At 40.6% G+C, this 25,558-nt stretch overlaps 1 protein-coding gene across 1 annotated transcript in view; it reads right to left on the reverse strand.

Moving 5' to 3' along the window:
• The window catches only part of chrna8 (cholinergic receptor, nicotinic, alpha 8), a 48,456-nt gene extending 25,522 nt beyond the window's left edge, over positions 1-22,934 (reverse strand). Inside the window, exons 1-2 of the mRNA XM_078270132.1 lie at positions 22,865-22,934; positions 7,035-7,174 (exon numbers count right to left, since the gene is read on the reverse strand). Coding sequence (XP_078126258.1) covers positions 7,035-7,174; positions 22,865-22,934 — 210 coding nt within the window. The remainder of the gene's footprint in view (positions 1-7,034; positions 7,175-22,864) is intronic.
• Between the last annotated feature and the right edge of the window lie 2,624 nt (positions 22,935-25,558).

Here is a 25,558-nt window from a genome sequence, read left to right on the forward strand (position 1 = left end):
TGTCCAATCATCATCATCACTCACACTCATCCACTCATCAACTATTGCACTTATGAAGACTGGGGTTTCCGTGACCTGTACACTTTTGGATCTCTCTCCGTCAGGTTTCCCTCCATCCTCCTCAGAAAAATTACTTTTTGACATGTACAGTGGTGCAACAGAAATTCTGTTCATGGATAAACTATACACCCAGGTTTGGAACTACAATTAATACATGCATGAATATGAATATTGTTTTTGCAATCACATCATCATTGTGAAGATATTAAGCACCTGACAATCCATATAGTACATAAACTTAGCACAAAAAGTAAGGAAATTTGTGTTTGGTAGATTATTTCTCTGTGGTAACAATGCTTTTTGGCAATACATCTTATACCGTTGGAAAGCCTGTTTAGTTCCCTTTCAAATGGTTCCGCCCCATTTGTAAGGAACATGCATTTGTGGGATGAGCAGCAGTGCTGAGTATGCGGGTTGCGCCCATGAAAAATTTGCCAAGTCTTCTCTGCCAATGCCAAACAGCTTATTCTGCCATTGACTCATTTGGTGTTTGGTGGATTGGATGCAATCTCAATGCAGAGAGATATAGAGATGAGATTCTGCAACCAGTGGCAATCCCATATCTCCACAGTCTGGGACTGAACTCTATCCTCCAAGATGACAACGCTCGCCCCCACAGGGCGGGGTTTATCGGAGACTACCTCCAGAATGTGGGAATGGAGAGGATGGAATGGCCTGCCAGCAGTCCTGACCTCAACCCCGTTGAACACTTGTGGGATCAGCTTGGGCGTGCTGTTCGTGCCAACCATGCTGGCTGACTTGCAACAAATGCTGGTTGAAGAATGGGATGCCATCCCACAGCAGTGTGTGACCAGGCTGGTGACCAGCATGAGGAGGGTGTGCCAGGCTATTGTGGCTGTGTATGGTTCTTCCACACGCTACTGAGGCTCCTGTTTGTGAAATGAATTAATTGTTAAATTGCCAATATGTCTTGTTTCTTCAAACTCCAATCATCCAATCCACCAAACACCAAATGAGTCAATGGCAGAATAATCTGTTTGGCATTGGCAGAGAAGATTTGGCAAATTTTTCATGGGCTCAACACATATACTCAGCGCTGCTGCTCATCCCACAAATGCATGTTCCTTACAAATGGGGCGGAACCATTTGAAAGGGAACTAAACAGGCTTTCCAACGGTATAAGATTTATTGCCAAAAAGCATTGTTACCACAGAGAAATAATCTACCAAACACAAATTTCCTTACTTTTTGTGCTAAGTTTAGAATGCCGTTAACTTTATTTGTCATTATTATTGAGCTGCATGGTTAAACTTCAAAAGGTGCTTAAACCCTGCATCATCGATGACGAGCGAGGCAAACTCGCTGCTCTAACTTCTTGTGCAGTGAAAAATCGTCCTCACCTTCCCCCCTAACTCCCTCTGTGCTCCAATCTTATCCCCCCTTGTCCTTCTTTTAAACAGCCTCTTTTCTCTGCTGCTGAAACAGCACAGCCTCCCATTGTGTTCTTCACAAAGCAACATTTTTCGGTTCCTTTGATGTGTGTGTGTGCGATCAAGCTTGCAATCGCGGATATTTCGAGGTTGTTGTGTTTTTGCCATTTTTTTCTGCCTGACCTCGCTTTTGTGTTGTTATGTGGGATTTCGCTCAGCTACAATAGGGTGTATTATCAGACCTGTCACACACTATGAACACTTTAATCTCCTCGTAAATCTGCTCTGATTGGTTTTGGACAGACTGGCAATGGATTGATGTACACTGGCATTCAATGAAAGATCTGCAACTGTATTTTATTGTAATTCATCTGACATCATATTGCCAAGAACACAAACATGTGCTTCACTTTAAATCTCCATGTTTATTGTTCTAGAAATGGCTTTTCATCCGTGCTTTATCCCCAGTAGGGAACAACAGGATCCCTACATATTTTCTTTCAGTCCCGTTCAGAGGATCAGTGATTCAGATCTCAGAAGATACTCATTAGACAAACAATGAAGAAAAGAAATCATGAAATGAAGAATCATATTGCTAAATCCTCTATGGGCTTTCTCTAATAGGTTGCACTTTCGGTTTATTTAAGTTCCTGACAAACAGATCCTTAACAGCGCATTGTTGATATGCAGGATGAACAGGATGCCGTCACGTTTAAATGGTTCAACAGATACGGTTGAATCTTCTGCTGCACCACAACAGAGAGTGGATGCAACACAGTCTGTTTTAGCAAACCCACAAGGAGAATGTCTCTCTACATTTACTTTCTTTCTCAAGGCTGAAAGAATCAAATGCAAACACAAACAGAAAACTGCCAACTATGTTATGCAAAGCTGCATTTATTTGGAGGAAAGTTTCTGACTGTGTGAATCTTCGTCAGGAAGATTGTTTCTTTCATCCTTTCTCTCTTTGTTTCTAGACTTGCGTGTTTTGTTAGTTAAAAAAACTTGAACAATGTTCAAACTTCATTATTACTTGTCACATACACACATTACAATGTAGTGAAATTCAATTTCTGCATTTTAACCCATACTAGGTATTAGGAGCAGTAGACAGCTAAAAGCCTCCGGGAAACAACTTGGGGTTCAGTGTCTTGCTCAGGGACATTTGACATGTGGCTGGAGGAGCCTGAGATTAAACTGCCAACCTTGGTTACAGAGATGTTCACAAGTCATTTTTTGGAAGTCAAGTCGAGTCTCAAGTCTTTGAGGGGCAAGTTCAAGTCAAGTCTCAAGTATTTTGCCACAAGTCCAAGTCAAGTCTCAAGTCTCTGGCCATCTGATCTGTCCCTAACACCATCCATCCATCTTCATCCATCCAAAGCATGTACAGTACAGTATCAAAATCAGTTGTAGGATAACTTTATGGGATCTACTTAACACATCCCTCTAGCCCTCGGACCTGGTGAAATATTAACGTAAGTCTGTCACATCAAGGGTACAACTATAAAGATACAATTTGCCTGTTCCCAGCATTAGCACAACACTTTGCGATGGTTAGCTGTGACGATATATGCTAACTGTAACGTCTCTTTCACATTAGCAAGTGACTGACCTATCTGGGTGCGTTTTGAGATGCCTGATGAAGTTCAACGTTGTTGACCGGCATCATTTATCTTGGCGACACACACCTTGCATGTAGCTGTTAGCTTACTGACACTGTTTACGAAGTTATTGAAAGCAAAACTAATGGCAAAAGGCACAACTCCGGAAGGACTTGGTGTCGCCATCGTCAATGTATTTTTTTTATATGTGAGTGCGGGTAGGCATAACGCATGCGTTACGTTGCACATTATGACAAAGGGCAGGGGACATGCAGCTCATCATACGTTTCCCCAACGTATATGCCCCAATAAAAGAAAATAGAAATACATGAATAAATTTAGATTTAAAAAGCAATAATTGCATGAAAACCGGTTGTTGACGAGTCTCGAAGCTCAAGTCCAAGTCAAGTCTGACGTCTTTTGGATCGAGTCGCAAGTCAAGTCTGAAGTTAGCCGTTTGTGCAACTTAAGTGCGACTCGAGTCCGAGTCTCAGACTCGAGTCAACATCTCTGCTTGGTTATGGGGTGTGTAGAAATAATTCTATAATCTAGTTGTGTTATTCTCAGTATAAAAGTTTATAATATATGCGAGTTGTGTGTAGTCATGAGATGTGGTTACAACAATACTGTAGTTCAGGAATGTCAAGTGTATGTTAGAAACTGTTTTTTAGTACCAGGTGGAGAGGAGGAACGGCAGGGGGTGTCTCTTGGGTTAGTGTGTGTGTGTGTGTGTGTGTGTGTGTGTGTGTGTGTGTGTGTGTGTGTGTGTGTGTGTGTGTGTGTGTGTGTGTGTGTGTGTGTGTGAGATAGCTGGAAAAAAACTCTGCTGACTTGAAGTCCGTATACTGGTGTCTGGAGGAGGGGAAACTTAGTCATTTTGTGAATCCACACATGTGTTGTGATTTAAATGCTGGACTTCAGTAAACTCGCTTAACTGAACTCTTCATCTCAGATTGATCCTTATGTCCTGATAAACTTAAGTCCGATGTAAGAAGGCGCAGGAATTAATATATTGGAGTCATATTTGAGGAAGTATTCAGGTCCTTTACTTAAAGCAAACATTTTGGGAAATAGGCTTTTTTCGCTTTCTGGCGTTGAGTTAAGCCTCGTTTGAACTGGATTTACTTCTCTAGAAGAAGTGGGGTGACTTTAACATTACCTGTGCTGGCCAGTCATTTTAATCTCATCCAGAGAACATATGGATGTAATTTCAAACCCCCACCCCAGTAATAAATACAGCTGCAGTTACCTACCAAGTTTTTCTGCGAGAACAGCGGCCCTCCATCTTCTGCTATTTATCAGCTCAATTTGAAATTTCACTTGAAAATGGAGGAAATGTGAAACATGTTAACACCATCACATACTTGGGAACCAATACAATGCTGGGGGGTGAAGCAGGAGAGCAAGACCCTATAAGCTTATAAAATAGGCTGTTGTGCTGTCAGCTACAGGCAGTGTTGTAGTCGAGTCACCACAGTCACTACATAAGGCACATGGTGTCCCTTTCCATACTGGATGGTGACCAGTACTGCGCTTGTCTTTCGTTATTCATAGTGATGAACCCAGTCTGTGGGCATCGACCTGCCCCAGTTCCCCCGTTAGAGAGTTGTCCAGAGCAGATGGAGGAATCAAAGGCCATATTACAAACACACACACACACACACACACACACACACACACACAAACAACCAGCTTTACATTATTTACAACTGCAAAGTGAGCAATAATTAATATGGTCTTGTCAGCTTATCCATTATGTATCGAGTTAGCGAACAATGTAGTTAACAACACAACGCATTGTCATGAACGGGTTCGTATGATATTGTATGGGAATCCTATATTACAATCCTGCTTACCACCATATAGTTGTCTTGAGAAGAAATACACGTCTTGTGACAGGGCTGGCTCAGGGATGTGACTGAGTGTCGGCTTGTGTTTTTTGGATGAGTGCTCCGGCTGTGTGGTGGGGCTAACAGGCAGGAGGTTATGTGTGGGTTGGAGAGAAGATAGGTGCGTGAGATGGAGAACAGAAGAAAACACACAATGAAGCACATGGCGAACACAGAAGGAAGAATCCATATAATGAAATGTGACAGAAACTCTACCCAAACCACAAAACTGTGGTTTTAAGAGCCGAGGCTTTGACATGAAAACGGGTGAAGAGCAACAGAGAAAGGGAGGATTGTGGCCACATTGAGCTAAATGGAGTTTCTGCGTATCTCTTTGTTTGTGGGTGTAAAATGTAGGCCACACAAATAAAAACTGATGGTTAAATGAAGCTTTTCTCTTACAAAACAACTTCAAATGTTTTACATGAAAATGAAGAAGAAGAAACATTGGTATTGTGTTTTGGCTTGGAGGGAGTACAGAAAGCGTTTAAAGAGATAGTGAGTAGTGAATAGAGAGTTAGAGGTGAATATTGTATCATATCTGTATGGAAATATAAAGGCTGCAGCAGCAGCCAGTTCACTTAACAGAAAGACTGGAAACAGCTAGTCGGGTTCTGTCCAAATGTTAAGAAAAAGCTCCTACCAACTCTTCTAAAGCTAACTTAGTTAAGTGTATTTCATTTTAATAAAAATGTCATGTTGCAATGACTTCTCAGAGGTTAAAGATCTGTTCAGACAAAAAAGTGAATTTTCGTCTTTCAGGAAGTTTACGTTTTTACGCTTCAGTCTTTCTGCTAAGCTAAGCTAACTGGCTGTTGCTGTATCCTTATGTTTAATGGACAGATATGAAAGTGATATTGACCTTCTCATCAAATTCTCAGCAGGAAGGAAAATAATCTAATGTAATTTTTTTTCTTTTCTTGACTTTAAGTCTGTTGTCTATATTCACGACGTTCCACTTCCGGGATTGCTCCGGTGCTGCCGGGAATTCCGCCAGATGTAACTCTGTTTGTCCAGATGTCCGTCACCTTCCTCTTTCTTTGTTCTGGAATTCTAAACTCCGGTGGATTTCTGAGCACTATGGTTAACTGCTCCTCCGATCTCTGCAGGGTAAATCCAGACAGCTAGCTAGACTATCTGTCCAATCGGAGTTTTCTGTTGCACGACTAAAACAACTTTTGAACGTCCACATGTTCCACCAAAACAAGTTCCTTCCTGAGGCTCTTTAGCAGTGGCACAGTGGCTCCGTCCGGTGCTTAGCGCCGCCCAAGACGATTGTGATTGGTTTAAAGAAATGCCAATAAACCAGAGCATGTTTTTCTCCCATCCCAGAATGCTGTGTGGACTAGCCAGACCCTCCTCCGCAGCGCTGTGGAGGAGGGTCTGGCAATGCGAGACTATGTCTAAGGTAAAGCACTTTGAATTACCTCTATATATGAAATGCGCTGTACACATAAAGTTGTGTTGTGTTACCTTAGGAACCCAATGCAATAGGAAACATAAAAAAGTAAGGAAAACAAGCATATTTCCCAAAATCCTGAACTATTCCTTCATAGGAGACACATAAAACTAGTTGTGATCAGAATGGAAAAATACTCAAAGACGGAGGGGAAGAGTGAGGAGCAGCTAGGAAAAAAAATGGGTAAAAAAATGAAAAGGGCATATCTCAACACTGAGACTGAATTTTCTTGTTGAATGAAAGAAAAGACTGAGGGCCTTTGGTGCAATTAAATAAAAAAGGAGTTGCTCTTTCAAAGACGAATAGTCTCACTTGGTTGGATGCTGCCACTGGTGGAAAAACAGTTTTCAGTTCAGAGGACGACAAAGTGTAATAAGCACAAGGTGTGTGCATTCGCATGCTCCACATTTGCTGTGGATAAATCAGATGAAATACCTTTAACACACACAAAATGTGTCCAAATCCTGAAAAACATCCAATATGCAAAAAGTTTGACAAAGAGAGTTCAACTTAACTTTCTCTTACTCAGTCTCTGTGTTGGTTTCCAATTGAATTCCACACCCATCCTTGTTTTCTCTTTACATACTCCATACCTTAGCCTTGCCAAAACACGCACAGGCACACACACACTCACCACGTCAATGATTTGTAGCAGTGTGAGGCCGAGTTCCACAACAATGGGTGCAGAGTCGTTTTGCACGGGTCTTTCCAGACGACTGTAGTTTACCATCAGGTCTTGGTACAGCTTCCTCTGGTACACACCGCCATGGCAACCTGTAGTGAAAAGAGGATAAACAATGTAAATGGCAGAAGGATGATGCATAGAAGAAAAGCATCAGTTAGACGGATTAAAGAAAGGCAAGAGGTAAAGGATAGAACTTGTGGGGTGTAAGAGATATGAAGAATAAAGAATAATAGAGTTACAGGTGTATAAGGGAAGAGTAACAGGTGAGAGAGAAGAAAATGGATGAATGACATGCTAAGTATGAAAAGAGAAATTGGAGCAATTGTGGTAGAACTGACACATTTCAATTCTAATGTCAACATCATCAACAGAGACTCAATCAACCCTGTTGGGTATCAGTAGGGTACAGATCCAATTATTGGCAAATGATCAAAGATGTTTTATCAATATTAATAAAGTTCTGAATATGGTTATTAATAACTTTATCAAATCAACAGGGCACCACCCTGGAATCTCAGGGGCCAATAACCGAACTGTGAAACTGTCTCATTTAGGTGGTGTTCCCTTTAAAATACCGATCTTAACTTGGTTAATCTATCTGGTATTCTTAAAGGAACAAAAGGAAGGGTGAGTCCGAGCACAGACTGTGTTCAACCAGCTTGTTATTACAGTAGGTACACAAATAATCACAGGCAACTGCCATTTACAGTATAATAGAATTTATTAACTTCAAAATCATCAATGGCCAATCAATAATCCTTCGAATCAATTAAAACCAATATACCCTTTTATAAACTACAACCAAAAGCAGAAACAAAACCAACATGTGGTGAGACACTCTCTGTGTGTGTATGTGTGTGTGTGAGAGAGATTAGTGAAAGAGGAAAGAAGCATATTTAGAGAAAGAAAAACACACTTGAACGAGAAAAGAAAAGGCACTTTGAGTCTTGATTTTCTCGCTCTGAAAATAAACTCTTTTATGCTAACAAGGGGATGTTTACGTGTTTAGCCTCTCTGGTAAGCTAACAGCTGATCTGTTGCCTACACGGGTCCACGCCGTGACTGTCTCGTCTCGCCGCAGTACCGTTGGTTCGACTGACTAACGGGAGTTTTACTATCTCGCTCAGAACAGTAACTAAGCTCCGTGGAAGGAGCTAACAATGCAGCATTTACAGTTGACCTAAGCTACATCATTCAACACATCATCAACAAGTACCCTGATCAAAGATACATTCACAGCCAAACAGATTAATAATCAAAGCGTGCAGTAATAGCACCGTATTAATCAGATCACATTAATGGTAACACAAATAGCATCAATAGCACATTACTAATTAATAATACACACCCTGTTCTAATCTGCCCAGAACACTATTAAGCCTCTTACTTTTGGATGTGCAGTTCACTTAGTTGTTCGGCGGATCCTCCGCGATGAACAGAAAGCGAGTTAAAAACACGGGCCCGTGATTTAACGAAACAGAAAAGCTCCCTCCGGCAGTTGGATTTTGAGCTCTGTCAGAGTCGACTGTAGAAGACGTGATGTCCTCCTTTCCTCTGAAAACAGGGTAAGTTACCCTCTGCAGATTCGGTGAGAGACGGAAAATCTCCTTCACCAAGACCCCCCTTTAGTACCACGAAGATACTATTCAGCTCAAACTCGACCGGCGAGGTGAGGCTGTGGATTTCTCGGCAGCGCTTAAACAGTGCTCTTTGTTCAGGATGACCACCTGTTGGTCATGACTTCTTTATCTCAGAGGCCGCTGCTCTGAGGCCTCTGTTTACAAGATAATGTTTAATATCCAGTTTAATTCTTCCTTGCTGTGGTCCCAACAACCCATTAGTTTTAATAAAACACACTCAAAATATTCTGCCACACATATTAATGCCTGTGATCTAATCAATGCTATTATTTCCAACATTGTTCATGGCTTACCAAATCCCTCAAGAAATCATGATTAAGTCACGCTATGTTAATGTAATGAGCACATTATGGAGTCAGTGAACGTTAATTGTGTTGACTGTGCTTTCTTTTTGTCTCCCCTGTATTTATTAGGTCTCACACTGAACAACGAAGCATCCATCTTTAATAAGAAGGAATATTACAGCGCAGTCCCTGATGCAAAAGTTAAAACCCAGTCATCGTGAAGGTAGCATTTCTTCTCTTTGGCACAACACCGCTAGCATTGTTTGTCTTTCACCAATGCTTCTGTAAAAAGACTTAAATTTAAGTCCACATCTTCAACCTCCTGACACACAATCCTGAAACATGATTTGGTATTGTAGCCTAATCTTATTATTTCAAAGCCCAAATAAAATGATTTTGCATCCCTAAATTATAGTCATTTCCTTTAGGGGCCCTATTAGCTTCATCGAAACAGATGTTATTCTTCCTGGTGTCCACACACACACCTCATTAATAGACAACATTAAATCACATTGCAACACACCATATCACCAAGTCATAACTTATAAACCAGACAAACAAATAACTAAACAAAACAATAAACAGCTCAAAAAGTGAAACACTTAGTAAATAATAATTACAACAGTTGAGTAGAATTGATATATTACCTACAGTAACTTATAACATTATATGTACATTGTTTCGATGAGGAGGAACAATGAGCCAGAAGATGTAAATGTAAATGGACTGGATTTATATAGAGCTTTTGTAGTCTTAACGACTACTCAAATCGCTTTACACAGTACATGCACCATTCACACACATATTTACACACTGTGAGGCTGCCATACAAGGTGCCACCAGATAAACGTTCACACACATTCGCACACCGATCGCGCAGCATCGGGAGCAATTCAGGGTTCAGTGTCTTGCCAAAGGACACTTCGACATGGTTCCTGAATTACATGTGCAGACAAAACATTACATAGAAGCAGTAAGTGATATGAGGGGGGATGCTATCCCCCGTGTTAGCAAAATGACCAAAATGCACGTCCCTTGTTAACTCTCCATCCCCCATCTCCATCCCCTCGTAGCAGAGAGAGTGCAGGGGCAGACGGGTTGTTTAGTTGAATATGTTAGTCTAGTCTGCCTGACTCATTGGTCCTTTATCTGACTGAGGTCTGTTCAAGTTAGAGTCTATGGCCCCGACCATGGCTCTGAAACATCAGTAGACTTAAAGGAGAATTTTTACGTTAATCTTGATCGCTATAAATATGCGTATACTTTGTACTTGCAGCTAGCAGCTAGCGGCAGGATCGAGACAGGGACCAGGGTAGGTGAATTTAAACAATGTCTGAGTTGAAAACGCATCTTGTTGTCACGTAAGCGCCCTGTTCATGTTGCACAGACATTTTAATTGCATTTTATGTCTGTTAAGAGGCAGAAATTCACTCTAAAACTTGCCCCGACAACTGCCGTTTTAGCTCAGTGGAAGCTCGTACACGTAGCTGCAGCTACTCCGTGTTGCCTGCACCGATTCGGGTCGGGGTTTTTTTCAATCGGACGTACACGCATATTTATAGCGATCAAGATTAACGTAAAAATTGGCCGGAATTCTCCTTTAAGGCTCTGACACACCAACCCAACGGCTGACCGTCGGCAGAAAAGGCAGTCAGACTGATCAGTCGGTTCCCGTCGGTCTAAAAAGTGCCTCAGAACACACAGAAGCGATGCCGACTTGAGCGTACGTTCTGCGCGTGCGCGAGACGTAATACGTCTCCATAACAGCAGGCCATACAGTTGCTGAATCTGTCTGTTTTTTTGATCGACAAAGGTCAGTTTGAAAGATTTTCGTCAGATTTTGAGAGGCGTTCGTCACGCTCATCCCGCTCGTCATTTCCGGTAAGTGTTTTAACATAAGTGCACTGATTCGCTAGTCAGATTGGTCATTGAGTCTGACTGCCCACTGGCTGATTCAACAAGTCAAATCGGCCCAAATTAAAGTAGACGGCTCCTCCGACTGACGACGGCACGAAATACACCAAACAGACTCGAGTCACCTACCGCGCCAGCCTTACCGACGGCCGATAATCGGGTTGGTGTGTCAGCGCCTTTACTGTGTATTGATAAATCCATGCCGCTGTCCGTGGTGCTGAAGTAGCAGATGGGTTTTTAATTGCGACTTTTTCTCTGAGTTTCGCCCTTCAGTCTGTTTCGTCTGGGATCTATAATATATTCTTGCTTTATAATAATAATAATAATAATAATAATGATAATAATAATAACAATAATAATAATAATACATTTAAACATGCCGACTTATTTGGACTTTAGCTTATTCACCGTATCCCCCAGAGTTAGATAAATCCATACATACCCTTCTCATCTCCGTGCGTGTTGTAACTCTGTCCGATGGCTCCACCGGTAGCTTAGCCTAGCACGGATCCTGAAGGTAACCGGCTCCATCTAGCCTACTGCTCCGAATGAGTGACAAAATAACGCCAACATGTTCCTATTTACATGTATGTACAAATAACAAAGTCACATGAAACACAGCAATCTTCTAACCATATATAAACTGTGAACTATATTCTCAGAAAGGTGAAGCAGTGCTACTTTTGCTATATATGTGCAGTTTATATACGGGGGGTTACGGTGAATAAGCTAAGGTTAAGTGTTGATATAGCACTTTACATGCACAGTAAAACCAGTACATTAAAAACAGTGTTATACACTGTTAAACACTATATATTACAGTAGTTCAATGCAGTTGTTTGCAGTTAAAATACATTTACCACCATCACTGTCCCCACTCACAAACTGTCCTCACAAGAAGAACAAACGCATTAATCTTTACAGCAAGTGCCACAACACAACATTTACATTGAAGTGGCAAAGCCCACTAGTGGCCGTAGTAATGATGGGAGCAGAAGAGGAAGGATGGATAAGGGGGGGATGGAGCATTGGATTTTAACATGGGAGGCTGCTGTTGGTTTTCCAACCACCATTCCTGAATCGTACCCAATCCACTGAACAGTAGTCCAGATGTAATAAGACTAATGACCACCTAGAAACTTGGAGCACCCCTACTTAGTCACAAACATGTCAATGTGCTTTAAACATGATCATTTACCATCCAGCGATTATAGAGAAGTGTAATTTGTTGAGCTTGCTCTACAGGCACATTCTCCACATGCACCTTCAGTTTCTGCTCTGCGTTTAACTGATGTGTTGACCCAAATGCCATAGTTTTAGTTTTGATGGTAACACTACCCAACATTTATAAGCAGTCTATAAACATTTAATACCTGTAAATGATTTATAACACACTATAATGTAGCAAATATGAGCATTTATTAATATGCTTTTTAAAAACTTCCTCTGTGTGAAGGATGGTGTATAAACAGATGATGAGTGACAATGTAGTAAAACACAGTTGTAATTATTTTAACTTGTGTCTTCATAGTAGAACCTTCAATTGTTGATAAACACTTAAAAATGTCCTTGTCTCTGCTTACAGCTACATTATAGTGTGTTAGTTTTGCTTATACATGCTAAATAGGAGGGATAATTTGAAAGATGCTATAATCACATACAAATTCTAAACACAGTGGCTTTGAAGTACCCACCCACACCCTCTGAAACTTCTGAAACAGCTTCTTCTCTCATGTCAGGGATGCCAACAGCACCACATTTACAAAACCTCCAGACTCCCTCATCCTTCAGTGTCTCATCTCAGCCAGAACTGAAAAGGTCTCTGCCTGCATCTCTCCAGTGACCCTTGTCCAAATTAGATGTTGTCTCAACACATTCCAGCAATCACAGAGTGACAGCTAAGACGTGATTGAATCCACAGTGACTGAGTGGATGACTAATTAGCTAATGAGGCAAAAATAAACAAATACAGCTCGTTGTGTTTGGGTGTGAGGTTGTTGGCGAGTGTCAGATGGGGCACCCCTAAATCTTGGCGTGACAGTGAATCTGCATAATGGGTGAGAGTGGCAGCCAGCAAAAGTGCTGAAAGTCGATGGAGTGGAGCAAGCAGAGCCAAAACAAGCTGAACAGAGTTGGGCTTACAGTAAAGAGCCCTGTCACAGAGTCACTCTAAGAAAATAAACACATCCCTGAATTGGTAACAACCTGGGATATAGGGCTGCAACTAACGATTATTTTCATAACCTATTAATCTCTCGATTATTTTCTCGATTCATCAATTAATTGTTTGGTCTATGAAATCAGGAAATGTTGACAAATGTCTATCAGTGTTTCCCAAAGCCCAAGATGACGCCCTTAACTGTCTTGTTTTGTCCAAAAGTCAAAGATATGAAAGGAGTATATATTAACATTTAAGAATCTGGAATCAGAGAATTCTTCCTTTTTTCATAAAACATTAATAAAGCTGCTTAATCGATTATCAAAATAGTTAGCGGTTTATTTAATAGTTGACTAACGAACTAACCGATTAATGGATTATTCTTTGCAGTTCTACTGAGATACACAGTTAATCTATAATAGTAGCCCACATTTAATTAAGTCAATCCCCTATTCCTACCTAAGTGTTTCCATTGTTTGCAACAAATAGAGGATCTATCACTTTTCTACAACTCTTGTAGAACTTCTTGTAACTCTGCAGCAAACATTCTGTACCTCCGGCCCGTGAGACAGAAGATGTTACAGTCAAGTACAGTAAGTTCTGAATAATTTGTTTTCTAGGGTGAGCAGAGAAATACACAGAGTACGTCCTTCTTTCTGAAGAATCACATTAGTTATCTTATTATTATTATTATCAAATGCTCAATCTCCCTTTTTCTCTAGCTGAATGAAACAAATCTGAAAAAAGTATGTGAGGTCCTCCAATTTTTCAAAAACATCATGGCTCCCTTTCTACACATGTCAAACCTGCAGACAGAAACATGCTGCAATATTTGACAATCATGTTTTTATCAGCTGAGGAGCATCAGGTCTTTTCTCTCTCGACCGAGAAGGTGATTCAGGCTTTTATATCATCTCAGTTACATTATTGCAATGCACTGTATTCAGGGTTAAGACAAAAATTATCTCACGCCTTTAGCTGGTACAAAGCCCAGCTGCTCAGCTTTAAACTAGAAGACAAGATCATGTCAGCTGTGTTTTGACCTCTCTTCACTTACCAGTACGTTTTAGATTTAAAGAATACCTATAAAAAATGTTATCTACAAAAGTGGGGCTCTGCAGAAAAGCTTTCGGAACCACTGGCTTAGCTGTTGTTTCAAGACCACGGACAGCTCTGTTAGTTGTGTGTAGGAGGTGCATGCACACACACACACACACACACACACACACACACACACACACACACACACACACACACACGACATGATACAAAATAAGCTGGAAGAACATTTAATTTGGATCAACTAATGTTCCACAAACTGCTGTTATACGCACCTCCCCCTGCTGCTTTTGACAGAGAATCTTCAAGTACAAAAAACATTTGTGGTGCTATGTTCTTATGTGAGTGCTCTAATTAAGCAATGTATTCTTTGATTTTGAAACAGTAGCCTTATGTTGTTGTTGTTGTTGTTGTTGTTGTTGTTATTAAGTCTTCATGAGTCTATTGCAAATCAATTAATTTTATTTTATGAAAACATTTCCCCCTCACAATTTGTAACAGCCCCCTCAGTCACTTCATTCTGACGCGCTCGATTGTGTTTTAATCCCCCACCGTCGACTTCAAGGCACCTAACCCTAACCCTAGTGCCTTCCATGCAGCGCTGCCTGGAAGACGACGTTGGAGGCTTAAAACGCCAAACACTTTCTGACGCCTAGTCTGGCCGCAGTGCAGCCTCAGATCCTCAGGCAGGGCTCTGCTGGCTTTTCCTAAGTCCCGGCTCAAGACTAAAGGTGACTGGCTTTTGCAGTCAGGGCCCCCTCAGCTCTGGAACTCCCTGCCTGAACAGCTGAGACTGCAGAATCACTGACATCTTTTAAATCACTTTAAAAAAAAAAGAAGAAAAATCTTTAAAAAAAAAAAGCTTGTGTATTAATGCAAGCACACTGTTTTATTTTCAAAATGTCTTATCTTTTTATTATTTATTAATGTTATTGTTTTAATTATCTGATTTAATTTCCCTCATTGCAGTCCTGAAATGTTTTACTTCTGGCTCAACAAAATAAAGCACTTTGTTTTGAAAAGTTCCCTAATAAATAAAGTATTATTATTATTATTATTATTATTATTATTATTATTATTATTATTGCTTCAGGAAGAGAGACAACATCTCTTAAACCTCTTTGGACAGACTGAGCCACTAACAGGTACAGTAGACTGCACAGGTACATACAGCATGTTGTTAGTTAGTTGGGATGACTATCTCTCTGTTTGCCCTCTTCTTTTTAATATATGCTGTATGTTTGTATTAACACAGGCTTATTAAGCTCGTAATAGTGCATTCCTTTGCATGTACTGTACGGTATATGCTAATATATGGGAATCATATAGGCCCTTTATTTATTTTGTGCCTTTTAATATACACAAAATATACTTTGACACTTTGAAATTTAAAGTGTAGCTTAACACCCCATGAAAATCTTTTAATTGCTGACCTCCAGTGGTTTGACTTCTCACCTTGCTGTTGTGGTGTACAAGTGTACTCCAGGGTGTGTCAGTACACCACAACGCTGCTGCTGGGTGTGATTACAGGTGGAACAGAGCACACTTCTAACCACATCCAACCACACCCATCAGTGATGAGATCAGAGGTGAAACAGACCTGAAACCTTTAACCAGGAGAGCAGTAAAGAACCTTTCTGTCTGGTGTTAGGCCAGGCACACACTGGCTGCGTGGCGTGATTGTGCCAGCTGCGTGGCGTGTCTGTTTTTATTTTGGCTCCCATGTTAACATGTTAGAGCTTGCACACTGCCTGCATGACATGCACGTCTCAGCCGCAGCTCGAGCCGTGCCGAATACACGTGCATGCTAGAAATAGAACCGACAACTATTTTTCATGCGACACACAAGCGTGTTGGAAGCGTTTCCAGGCAAAATAGAATACGAAAAAGATATTTCTATGTCATTTTGACACAAATACATATTGATAAATGACATGTTGATGTTTGAAAGTCTCTAGGTTTTGACATAAATGCAGATATAAATGTAATTTAAAAAAATAATAATAAATAATTATTGATTTCAAATATTGCACCTGTCAATACAGAACGACATATTCTGTAGCCTATTTTGCCGTCAATACTGCTGACGTTGTCTTTGCTGTAATCAAATCAGTATATATTTATGTTTAACATGAAGTATACTACTTGAGTTCAGTAAATCAATGAGAAACAAAGATGTGTACAGACAAGGCTAGCAGCAGCAGCACCACGTCAGACACGTTTCTGATGTGTAAAGACATAGAAAAATCCACGCAGCCGCCACGCAGCTGACACGCAACAGAAACGCCACGCTCACGCGATGCAGCCAGTGTGTGGCTGGCCTTAAGTGATTCTTTAAAGACTTTAGTTATAAACACAAAATACTGGCTGTTCGTATCTTTACTCCGAATCGAAAATAGAATCAAATATTATTATTATTATTATTATTATTATTAAAACTAAGATAAAGCAGTACATATCAATATAATTTGACAAACTTGCAGCAAAGAAACCAGCTTTCCATTTGACCAATGTAAATAATCAATCTCAAGAAAATACTAGATGTCACAGTGCTTTTAACAGCCACAGAGGGGGCGCTGTAACATGATCTTTCTATGTGCATAACATGTAGCCTCTTGTTTTGGTTTTGAGGAAATGTTTTTGTGTTTTTCACATGTCACATTAAACCTGAAGTATTTTTGAAATACTAAAGGTGTATGTTGTGTGGATCAATAAGCACTTATAGCTGCTGTAAGACAGAGCTTCTATATTTTTTGCAAGGTCAAGCCATGTATTGTGGTGTGTCTCTAAAATAAAAAAAACAATGCCGTTTTAAAATGGCAGCGCTTTCATCTGAAAAGCCTTTAACCAACCCTATACCTTGTGAAAACATTAGTAGGGGGAACTCGTCACAGTCTGTCATGACTAGAACTTATTCATCAAAGGTGTTGAAAGGGGTTACAAATTCTAGCTGAATTAAACTTGGGTGCTATTTTAATTGTGGCTTGGACTCAGATATGATTTATGTAAAACTGAAGTTTCTGGTGTGTTCAAATACACACAGAACTGATGCGTGATTATTACCACAGAAGCCTGGCTGGAAAACTTTTTTGCAGGATGGTAGGGGAAGAACCCGCCCTATTCTCCCTCTGAATGGCTAGTACTCGTTGCCTGCTCTGGTGGGATTGGTTATAGTTAGGGTAAGAATGTCAGGGTTAGCCAATCAGGGATGAGTTCCCTAATGAATATTCATGAGTCTTCCCCTACCATCCTGCAAAAAAAAAAACTTGCCTCCCGGACAGCAGCTAGCAGCTGGCAGCTAGCAGGACGAGCTAGCGGCAGGATGTCTGAGTTGAAAATGCATCTTTTTGTCACGTAAGAGCCCTGTTCATGTTGCACAGACACTATAATTGCATTTTGTGTCTGTTAAAAGGCAAAAAGACACTCTTTAGAATATGCCCCCAAAACTAGGAAAACGCAACAGCAAATCATAAAACACGACAGCAAATAGGAAAACACGACAGCAAATAGTAAAACACGACAGCAAATAGGAAAACACGACAGCAAATATGAAAACACGACAGCAAATATGAAAACACGACAGCAAATATGAAAACACTTCAACAAATATTAAAACACAACGGCATTAACTTCTACCGGAAAAGGTAGGGCCTATCTAGCAGAGGACGGACCCTCCTGATTGGACAGACGGTCTTTTAACAGGAGGGAGAGGTGAAAAACACGGAAAAGCGCCTACTTTTAACAGGACGGAGCCTCCTGTCCAATCAGGAGGCTCCGTCCTCTGCTAGATAGGCCCTACCTTTTCCGGTAGAAGTTAATGCCGTTTTGTTTTCCTATTTGCTGTCGTGTTTTCATATTTGCTGTCGTGTTTTCATGTTTGCTGTCGTGTTTTCATATTTGCTGTCGTGTTTTCCTATTTGCCGTTGTGTTTAATGATTTGCTGTTGCGTTTTTCTATTTGCTGTTGTGATTTGCACTTCAGGGCCACCGTACCTTTCACAATGTGCGCCGGAAAATACATTTCCCTTGAAACGTAATTAAGAATGCAGTTTCGTTGTATAGGAACAGGATTTTTTTAGGCGATCTGACATAAAGAAATCCTGCTCTAGTCTTCCACGGCCAACCCATAATACCACTTCAATCCTATGTTGCATCTCCCAGAATTGCAAATGTTCTTTCAATTTTCTGCAATACACCCAGCACTTACTGATTTGCTCCATGATCCAGAACATCAATAGATACACTGAACATACCAACAGAGACAGAGCCCTAACGTCGCCTGAAGCATCTATCAATTTCAAATGGCTACCGTATATCTCTCTCATTGCATTAGAGACCTCTCATATTTCCATTTCAGAGCCCACTGGGGGCCTTATTCAATCCTCAATCATTAAAGCTCAGTTGTGTTGTACAGAAATAAAAAAGGGTGTTTATTGCTGCAGCAGTAGACACATAGGCAATTCACATTGAGTCGCAGGCAATGACAAATAACAATTCATTGAGACAAAACCTGCCACAGGTTTGACCTGAAGTATTCCCAGGCATAAATCCAAATCTCATGAGAACAGTTCACAGAAATTCAAAGATTTTGCTTTGTGGATCTATCTGATTTAATACAATTTGGGAATAATCACACAATGTTATTGCAACAATCTCAATGCATGTCTTAAAGGGTTAGCAATTGACTATGTCACTACCATAAAGGTGGTGGACTTGTGTGAAACTTGTGAAAGAATGGACAGAAAAGTAAAGGGCGCCATATATCGACTTTTAGTCCCTTGTATGGGTCAGGCTCCAAAAACTATGCATCCTACATTTCCAACAATGCAAATTGATGTTTTTTTTATTTTTTATTTTTTTATTAGACCCACATCCACATCTTTCAAACTCCAAACCTCCAGTTTGCAACATAGGTTTTCTATTATAAGTTCCATCACATCATCACAGTTATTTTCTCCAGAGTCACATGAGACATTATACTGTAGTCTACTGTTTTCACAGGCCGAGTGGTACTAACCATGACCAGTACCAACTGATCTTGATGTTATAAATGGATGGAGTGCTTCTTTGGTTCATTTTCAGAGTAAAATAAAAACAAACATTTAAATTGGAAAAAGGTCCACAATCTCTAAATATGTGATGTGATATTTATATCTGATACATATCCTGCTCATACATACTGTAGGTGTTTTATTCACAAGACACATAGTGCTTATGTATTACTTATTTACACAATGCCTCTGTTTTTAGAGGAATTACTTATTTGCATCAATGATGTGTTCCTCATAAAGTGTCTATGGAGCACACATTCTCTATAGGCTAAAAGCAATTAGTGTAATTAGTGTAGTAATGCCTCGACAAGTTAACATGTGAACTGCCAGTAGGAGAGCCATGGAGCCAGTAAATACTGGAGCACTAAGACACTGCTGTAAGACAAACATGTCACACTTTACCAACATTAAATATTATTACACATGAACTATTTTGATTGGCTGACCACAGCTTACACACACACACACACACACACACACACACACACACACACACACACACACACACACACACACACTGCATGATCTAAAGTCATAAAATGTAACAGCCTACCGATAGCTTTCCTGCAGGTTAGTAGAAAGCAGCTACTGTATAGAAGAATATACAAAGTTTTACACCTTTAAGCAAAATCCTAATCTGGGCTTTTCCCATTTTAGTGTGCACCAAATTAAATTGAAATATTGGAGCTTCCAAGGGCCAGAAGGAAACCCCTAACAGCTTGCAACTTTACACTAGGGACATTAGAAGGACAATGCCAGAGTAGAGTCAATGTTTAATGTCCCCAAGAGACCGTTTGGTTTCCAGACAGTTAGTCAAAATGAATAGCACATGGAGAAAAATACTGTAAATACACAATAAATAAAAGACCATTGTCAACACGACCATTTGAGCGAATGCAATGAAAACGAGAGACAACTCGCTGTCAATATTTACTATGGGTTAATACCAAGCCAGCAGATGATTGGATGAAGTACAAAACCCCTGACACAGTTTTCATTTTATACAGCTTGTAAAGTGCGTTTGCAGTATGCCGTGCATTTTTCAGTGCTTTTAACATATTGTTGTCTTAGCTTCTGCATATCTACATGTTGGCTTATGCATATTTGAATTTTGCTTGACGGATTTTCACATTAATGTTGCTGGTGCAAACTATATATTCTTCATATTCTATATCATATTGGATGTGTTATTATACTGTTCATCTTGAATGTTTCTTCTTCCAATACATAGCTATGGAAATGTACCCGTAGAGTCTAAGCTGCAATCTGATAAAGGAATTCTCAAGAACACTCACAACAACTATCCCACCACAGAGACAAATATTGATTAACAGACAGTCTTAACATTGAGGAAACTTTGCCAAATTTAAAATCGATCACATTAAAGCAGCTGGTTCACAGATCTCTGTATGAGATCAATACATATCCAGAATCTGAGATACAAAGAAGAATATATTGGTCAAACAAGGTCACTTTGATTGCATGTGGAAGTCTGTTTTCATCATTTCAGTGTACACATAAACATCCTTCTTGAATGCAGAGTAGTCTCGTGCACGATGCAAGCTTTCCTGCCTACAAATTTGCCTCAAATATACAAGAATGATCTATTTATGCTGTGTTACAGCATTATTTGTTTTTTAGAAAAAAGTTCCCTTACCTGTTGCAAAACACATCCAACACATCCAGCAGGCACATCCAACAATATCATTAAGTGACTTTGAGTTTGTGAAAAGCGCTATATAAATTAAATTTATTATTATTCATTTGAAGTCATGTTTCTGGCCACTTGATGAGTTCAATATTCACTCTCCTTTTATCTCGGTTTTTGGTCTCCACCACCTCCTGAAGGAAATATTTGACTCTTTAGCTCCTAAATGCTCTACTATGTTCAGTAGCTTTGTCTGTTTCCTGTTTGGTGCTGAGGAGGTAACGTTTTCAGAGTGTACGAGGTGGACTTGAATGCACCAAGCAACATTGCATAACATTGTTTTGTTTTTTGCGATGTTTCACCCCTACAGTTTTGTGCATTTTACTTATACAATGCTGTTTGTGATTTTTTTTTAAAGTAGCGATTCGACAACGTTGCTAGCACAGCCAAACATCAAGCAAGTGCAACGACAACACATAGCTAAGTTTACTTACTAGTCCAAAAGCAAGAAGGCCAGATCGGCGTGTCAGCAGCCTTCTATTGTATCCTTTTATAGCAGCCCTTTATTTGCGAAGATTTCGCCAACGACTAAAATCCATTCCAAGATTTGCTCTTGTCAGCCTCTTTCTCGGTCACTCTCTCCGCTCTACACCAGCATTCCCCTCCGACACGGCCTGAAAACCTCCTCCTACCAGCGGTCCAAAGCTTCTGTACGAGCGGTGTGAACAGTAAAAACTCTCATTAGCAACCACTGTTGAAAACATTTGCAAGCCAACTACAGATTTAGATAATCACATGTTCAGAGAGCAACAGCCAAACTGTATCCAGACTGCATTTGACGCACAGGGAATGTGCCACCTTGTACTTATGGAAGAGCTTAAGTCCTCTAAATGTCAAAGAAAATGTCTAGTGGTACAAAAGATCTACTTGGTACTTTGCACTCCAGTCGTTTACCCTGAAGGATCAAATATGTTGACAGATGGTGATTAGGGATCTTATGAGGACTTCATTCATTTTGGTGTCTGTGCAACTGCTCTTGAATTTATTTAGCAGAGTGACATGTTGTCAAGGAACAACTATGCAGGCTACTCTAGCCATTACACCGTATGCTGAGCACCTGTTTACTGAGTTACTTCTATTGGGAGAATATGTGAGGACACATACTCAGAGTGGAGCCTCGTTACTTATAGCCTCACCTGTGTGCATGTTGGAGCTTATAGGTAAAGAAACAAAGGATATCTGATGTGCCTTTATGTCAAAAACGTCTTTGTTTTACACTTCCTCTACTTCAGTCAGCCAGAGCAAAGGTGCCAAAAAAGCAGATCCAATCTGTAAAACATGATTGCATGATTAAGACGTGTACATTAAAGAAAAAAAATATCCATCTACAGAATAGGTCAGTAAACCAGGGATTCAAACATATTACAGAGATTTAACCTCCTCTCGGGGTCCCGTGGCTCTGCTCCAATATAGTCACGCAGTTAACAATCCTTTAGCTGCAGATTACACTGAAGGGGATGAACGGCCCGATGGGTTTCGTGCATCATCGCCAGGACGCCCTCCTTATTCTGGGCCAGATGTTGGACTATTACAGAAGGCTCACTCGCGTGCTCGCAGGAACACGCTGATGCACGCGCTTCACGCTTGCAAATGTAGCAATACAGCAATGTATTGGGGTGATCTTAATGGATTCAGCAGCCTTAACATACTCTAACTCAAATATAAACTGTTGGATGTAAGAAGCTGATTAGGTCGCTTTGAGCTCTCCTTTAAATTGCCTTTCTGAATAAATAATATAATATATTTTTCTATATAACATTTCTAACTAGATGATCTGTTTACGGACAACTCTTTTTCAGTGGATACAGATGCTCATGTCACGCCAGATGTGCAGTGAACAGCCGAACTAAGCCGAAATGTGTCTCATCTTTCTGACAAATGTGCATGGCTGCATCTTTTTCTTTTCTTTGTTTTTTGCATCCTTTGACAGACCGAAAACAGAATGAATGCTCCATCGGTGACCCACCTTGACAGCAGAATGTCGCCCACAGGTAAACTCCAATCAATACGGATCCAGTACACTTCCGAGGCTCCATGGCAGCGGCGGAGCACAACTCCGTCTGTAGCCCGCTGGGGATGTCAAACTTCGAGGAGCAGCTTTGTCAGACTGCTGGTGATCTATCTCCCTCTCTCTCTCTCTCTCTCTCTCTCTCTCTCTCTCTCTCTCTCTCTCTCGCTCGCACACACACCCGATGTATCTGTCTCCTTGTGTTCGAGTCGACTGTCACCTCAAAAGTCACTTTGGATGCCACTCTCTTCTCCCCTCTCTGCGCTCAGCTGTATTCTTATATCAAACATCTCGCGCGTGTCCTCTGCGTGTTCCCTGTCCTATCCGTGCGCGGTGATGATGACAGCCACCTGTCTATGGTGAGTGGGTAGTGCGTAATGCCGTCAACTTCGTGTCCCCTCCAGTCATTTCGGGCACAGCCTCATCTGCTTTATGGGTGATGATGACTAAAGGAAAGATAAACACGCACGCAGGAATTCCAAACAGAGGGCGACATGCCGCTCCCCCCACACTTCCGAAAACTTTTTGTTTTACTCATGCAAATCTTTCATTACAAATTTGTTTAAGCCTTGTTTGGCGCATGCTCAATAGTACACTTGATCAGCAGGTGTAGTCCACATGATCTCGCTTCCAACCTTAACTATAGATACAGTGATCATCTGTCTCTACCTCATCAGTATCTTCTTTACCCCCCTCCGGGTGGGAAGACTAATGTACGGTGGCCCACAGGGGCAAACGCCCTGCAACTTAAGAAAACACACGCAAATAGACAAAACACATACACACAACACAACCAAATACATAAACGCACTGCAAATATGGATGCAAAAAGAAAAGCACACAAACCCAGAAAACAAATGCAACCAGGCTTCTAGAGGGAGCAGCTAAGTGGAACAACTGGATTCTCGACCCCACGGGGAGAGAGAGCTCTGCCTTTTTGTTAGAGTCAGGTATGGCTGCAGCCTGGAGAACTCCATAGACTGTATATTAAATTCATATTATTATTATTAATAACATAATATATTAATAATATAAGTTGGAGTTAGCAAAGCAGTTTTGGGTTTATATGTGCGAGCGGGATTTATTCAGATTGATAAATCCCACCGTAATTCGGCTGGTTTACTAAACAGGGAGGGACTAGAAATCCTGTCTGTTTTTTGTATTTCAAGAGCGAATTGCTCCACAATATGAATACAGATTGATCACTTATTTTGTTGGTAACCGTTGTTGTATAATCACACTTGAGGAGGCCTATACTTCAATAATGCGCCTGTCGGACCTCGAAATGAAACCCTCTCATGTAATATGGCTTAAACAAACATCAACGTTAAACGCTGATGCAGTTTTAAATGTTTTATTACCACGAGTTTACAGACGTCTCTGCTGATTGAGTACTACCTTGGGGTCGAAAATCCAGCTGTTCCACTTAGCTGCTCCCTCTAGAGGTCTGGAGAACTTCCGTTGTGTAATCTGGATGCTGCGTTTTTTTGTTGCATTTGTTTTCTGGGTTTGTGTGCTTTTCTTTTTGCATCGTTTCATATTTGCAGCACGTTTATGTATTTGGTTGTGTTGTGTGTATTTGCAGCGCGTTTGCTGAATGCTGCGCATGTGTTGTCAAATTAATGAAGTTGTTTTGTTAATTTGCTTGTGTTTTGTCTATTTGCGTGTGTTTTCTTAAGTTTCAGGGCGTTTGCCCCTGTCGGCCACCGTACTAATGCAACTGAGCAACAACAAAGAACGTCCTTTAAAAAGTGCACAAATTAATTTCAGGTATGACCCTGATCTTTCTATACTTCAAATTCAGTCTCTTTTAGCAGCCTTTTCCTTTTTTTGCAAGCAGTGTCAGACACTTTTACACAGTTAGCACAGTACTCTCTCCCTCTCCTGTCCCCCCCCCCCCAACTCTAATGTCCATAATCTACCTTCACATGTCAGGTCAGGTCACATGCATCACCTGTGGGATCTTAGACTCTCTCCTCCACTTATTAACTTGTGTTTTCTACCAGCCAATAGGAACATGTCTAAATGTTGGTGTTGGACCCATCCATTCCTTTGACATCATAAAGAATGTGTGATAATTTATATAGGGAAGGTGAGGTAGGTCTTCATATACACATGGAGTAGGCTGGGTTTAGCACAAGTGTGTATTACCACAATTTAGATTTTTTTTTAATTGATTTTCACAGTTTTGAAAGCCATCAATCTCAGCATGTGGCCAAAAAAAGTTGATCCCAAACTATCTGCACATCAGTGGTGTAGTCTACGTGATACGCAGGTATACGCAGTATACCTACTAAGAAAGCGCTAGGATTTCCATATACCCACTTAAAAATGCCCAATGACACGCAACAACATACTTTCCATTATATTTTTGATACATTTTTATATTGTCATCTGTGTTTTTCTTCTTCACATAGGCTAAATAAAGGTATTTTCCCTGTAAATTGGTGCATAAAAGTGTAGCCGAATACAGGAAATGAAGTTGTTGATGCTCAAAGCTTCCCTGGGGAAGGACACCCTGACCGCCCCACTATGATATAGCCCCCTCTCCCCCAAATGCAGATTCTGGCCAATATACACTACAATACATTAGACTACATCACTGCTGCACATTATTATTTTGTTCTCTCTTGAATTGGGGCCTAGCTTTAA

The sequence above is a fragment of the Sander vitreus genome, chromosome 2 (assembly GCF_031162955.1).
Source record: "Sander vitreus isolate 19-12246 chromosome 2, sanVit1, whole genome shotgun sequence".
Classification (NCBI taxonomy): Eukaryota; Metazoa; Chordata; class Actinopteri; order Perciformes; family Percidae; genus Sander; species Sander vitreus.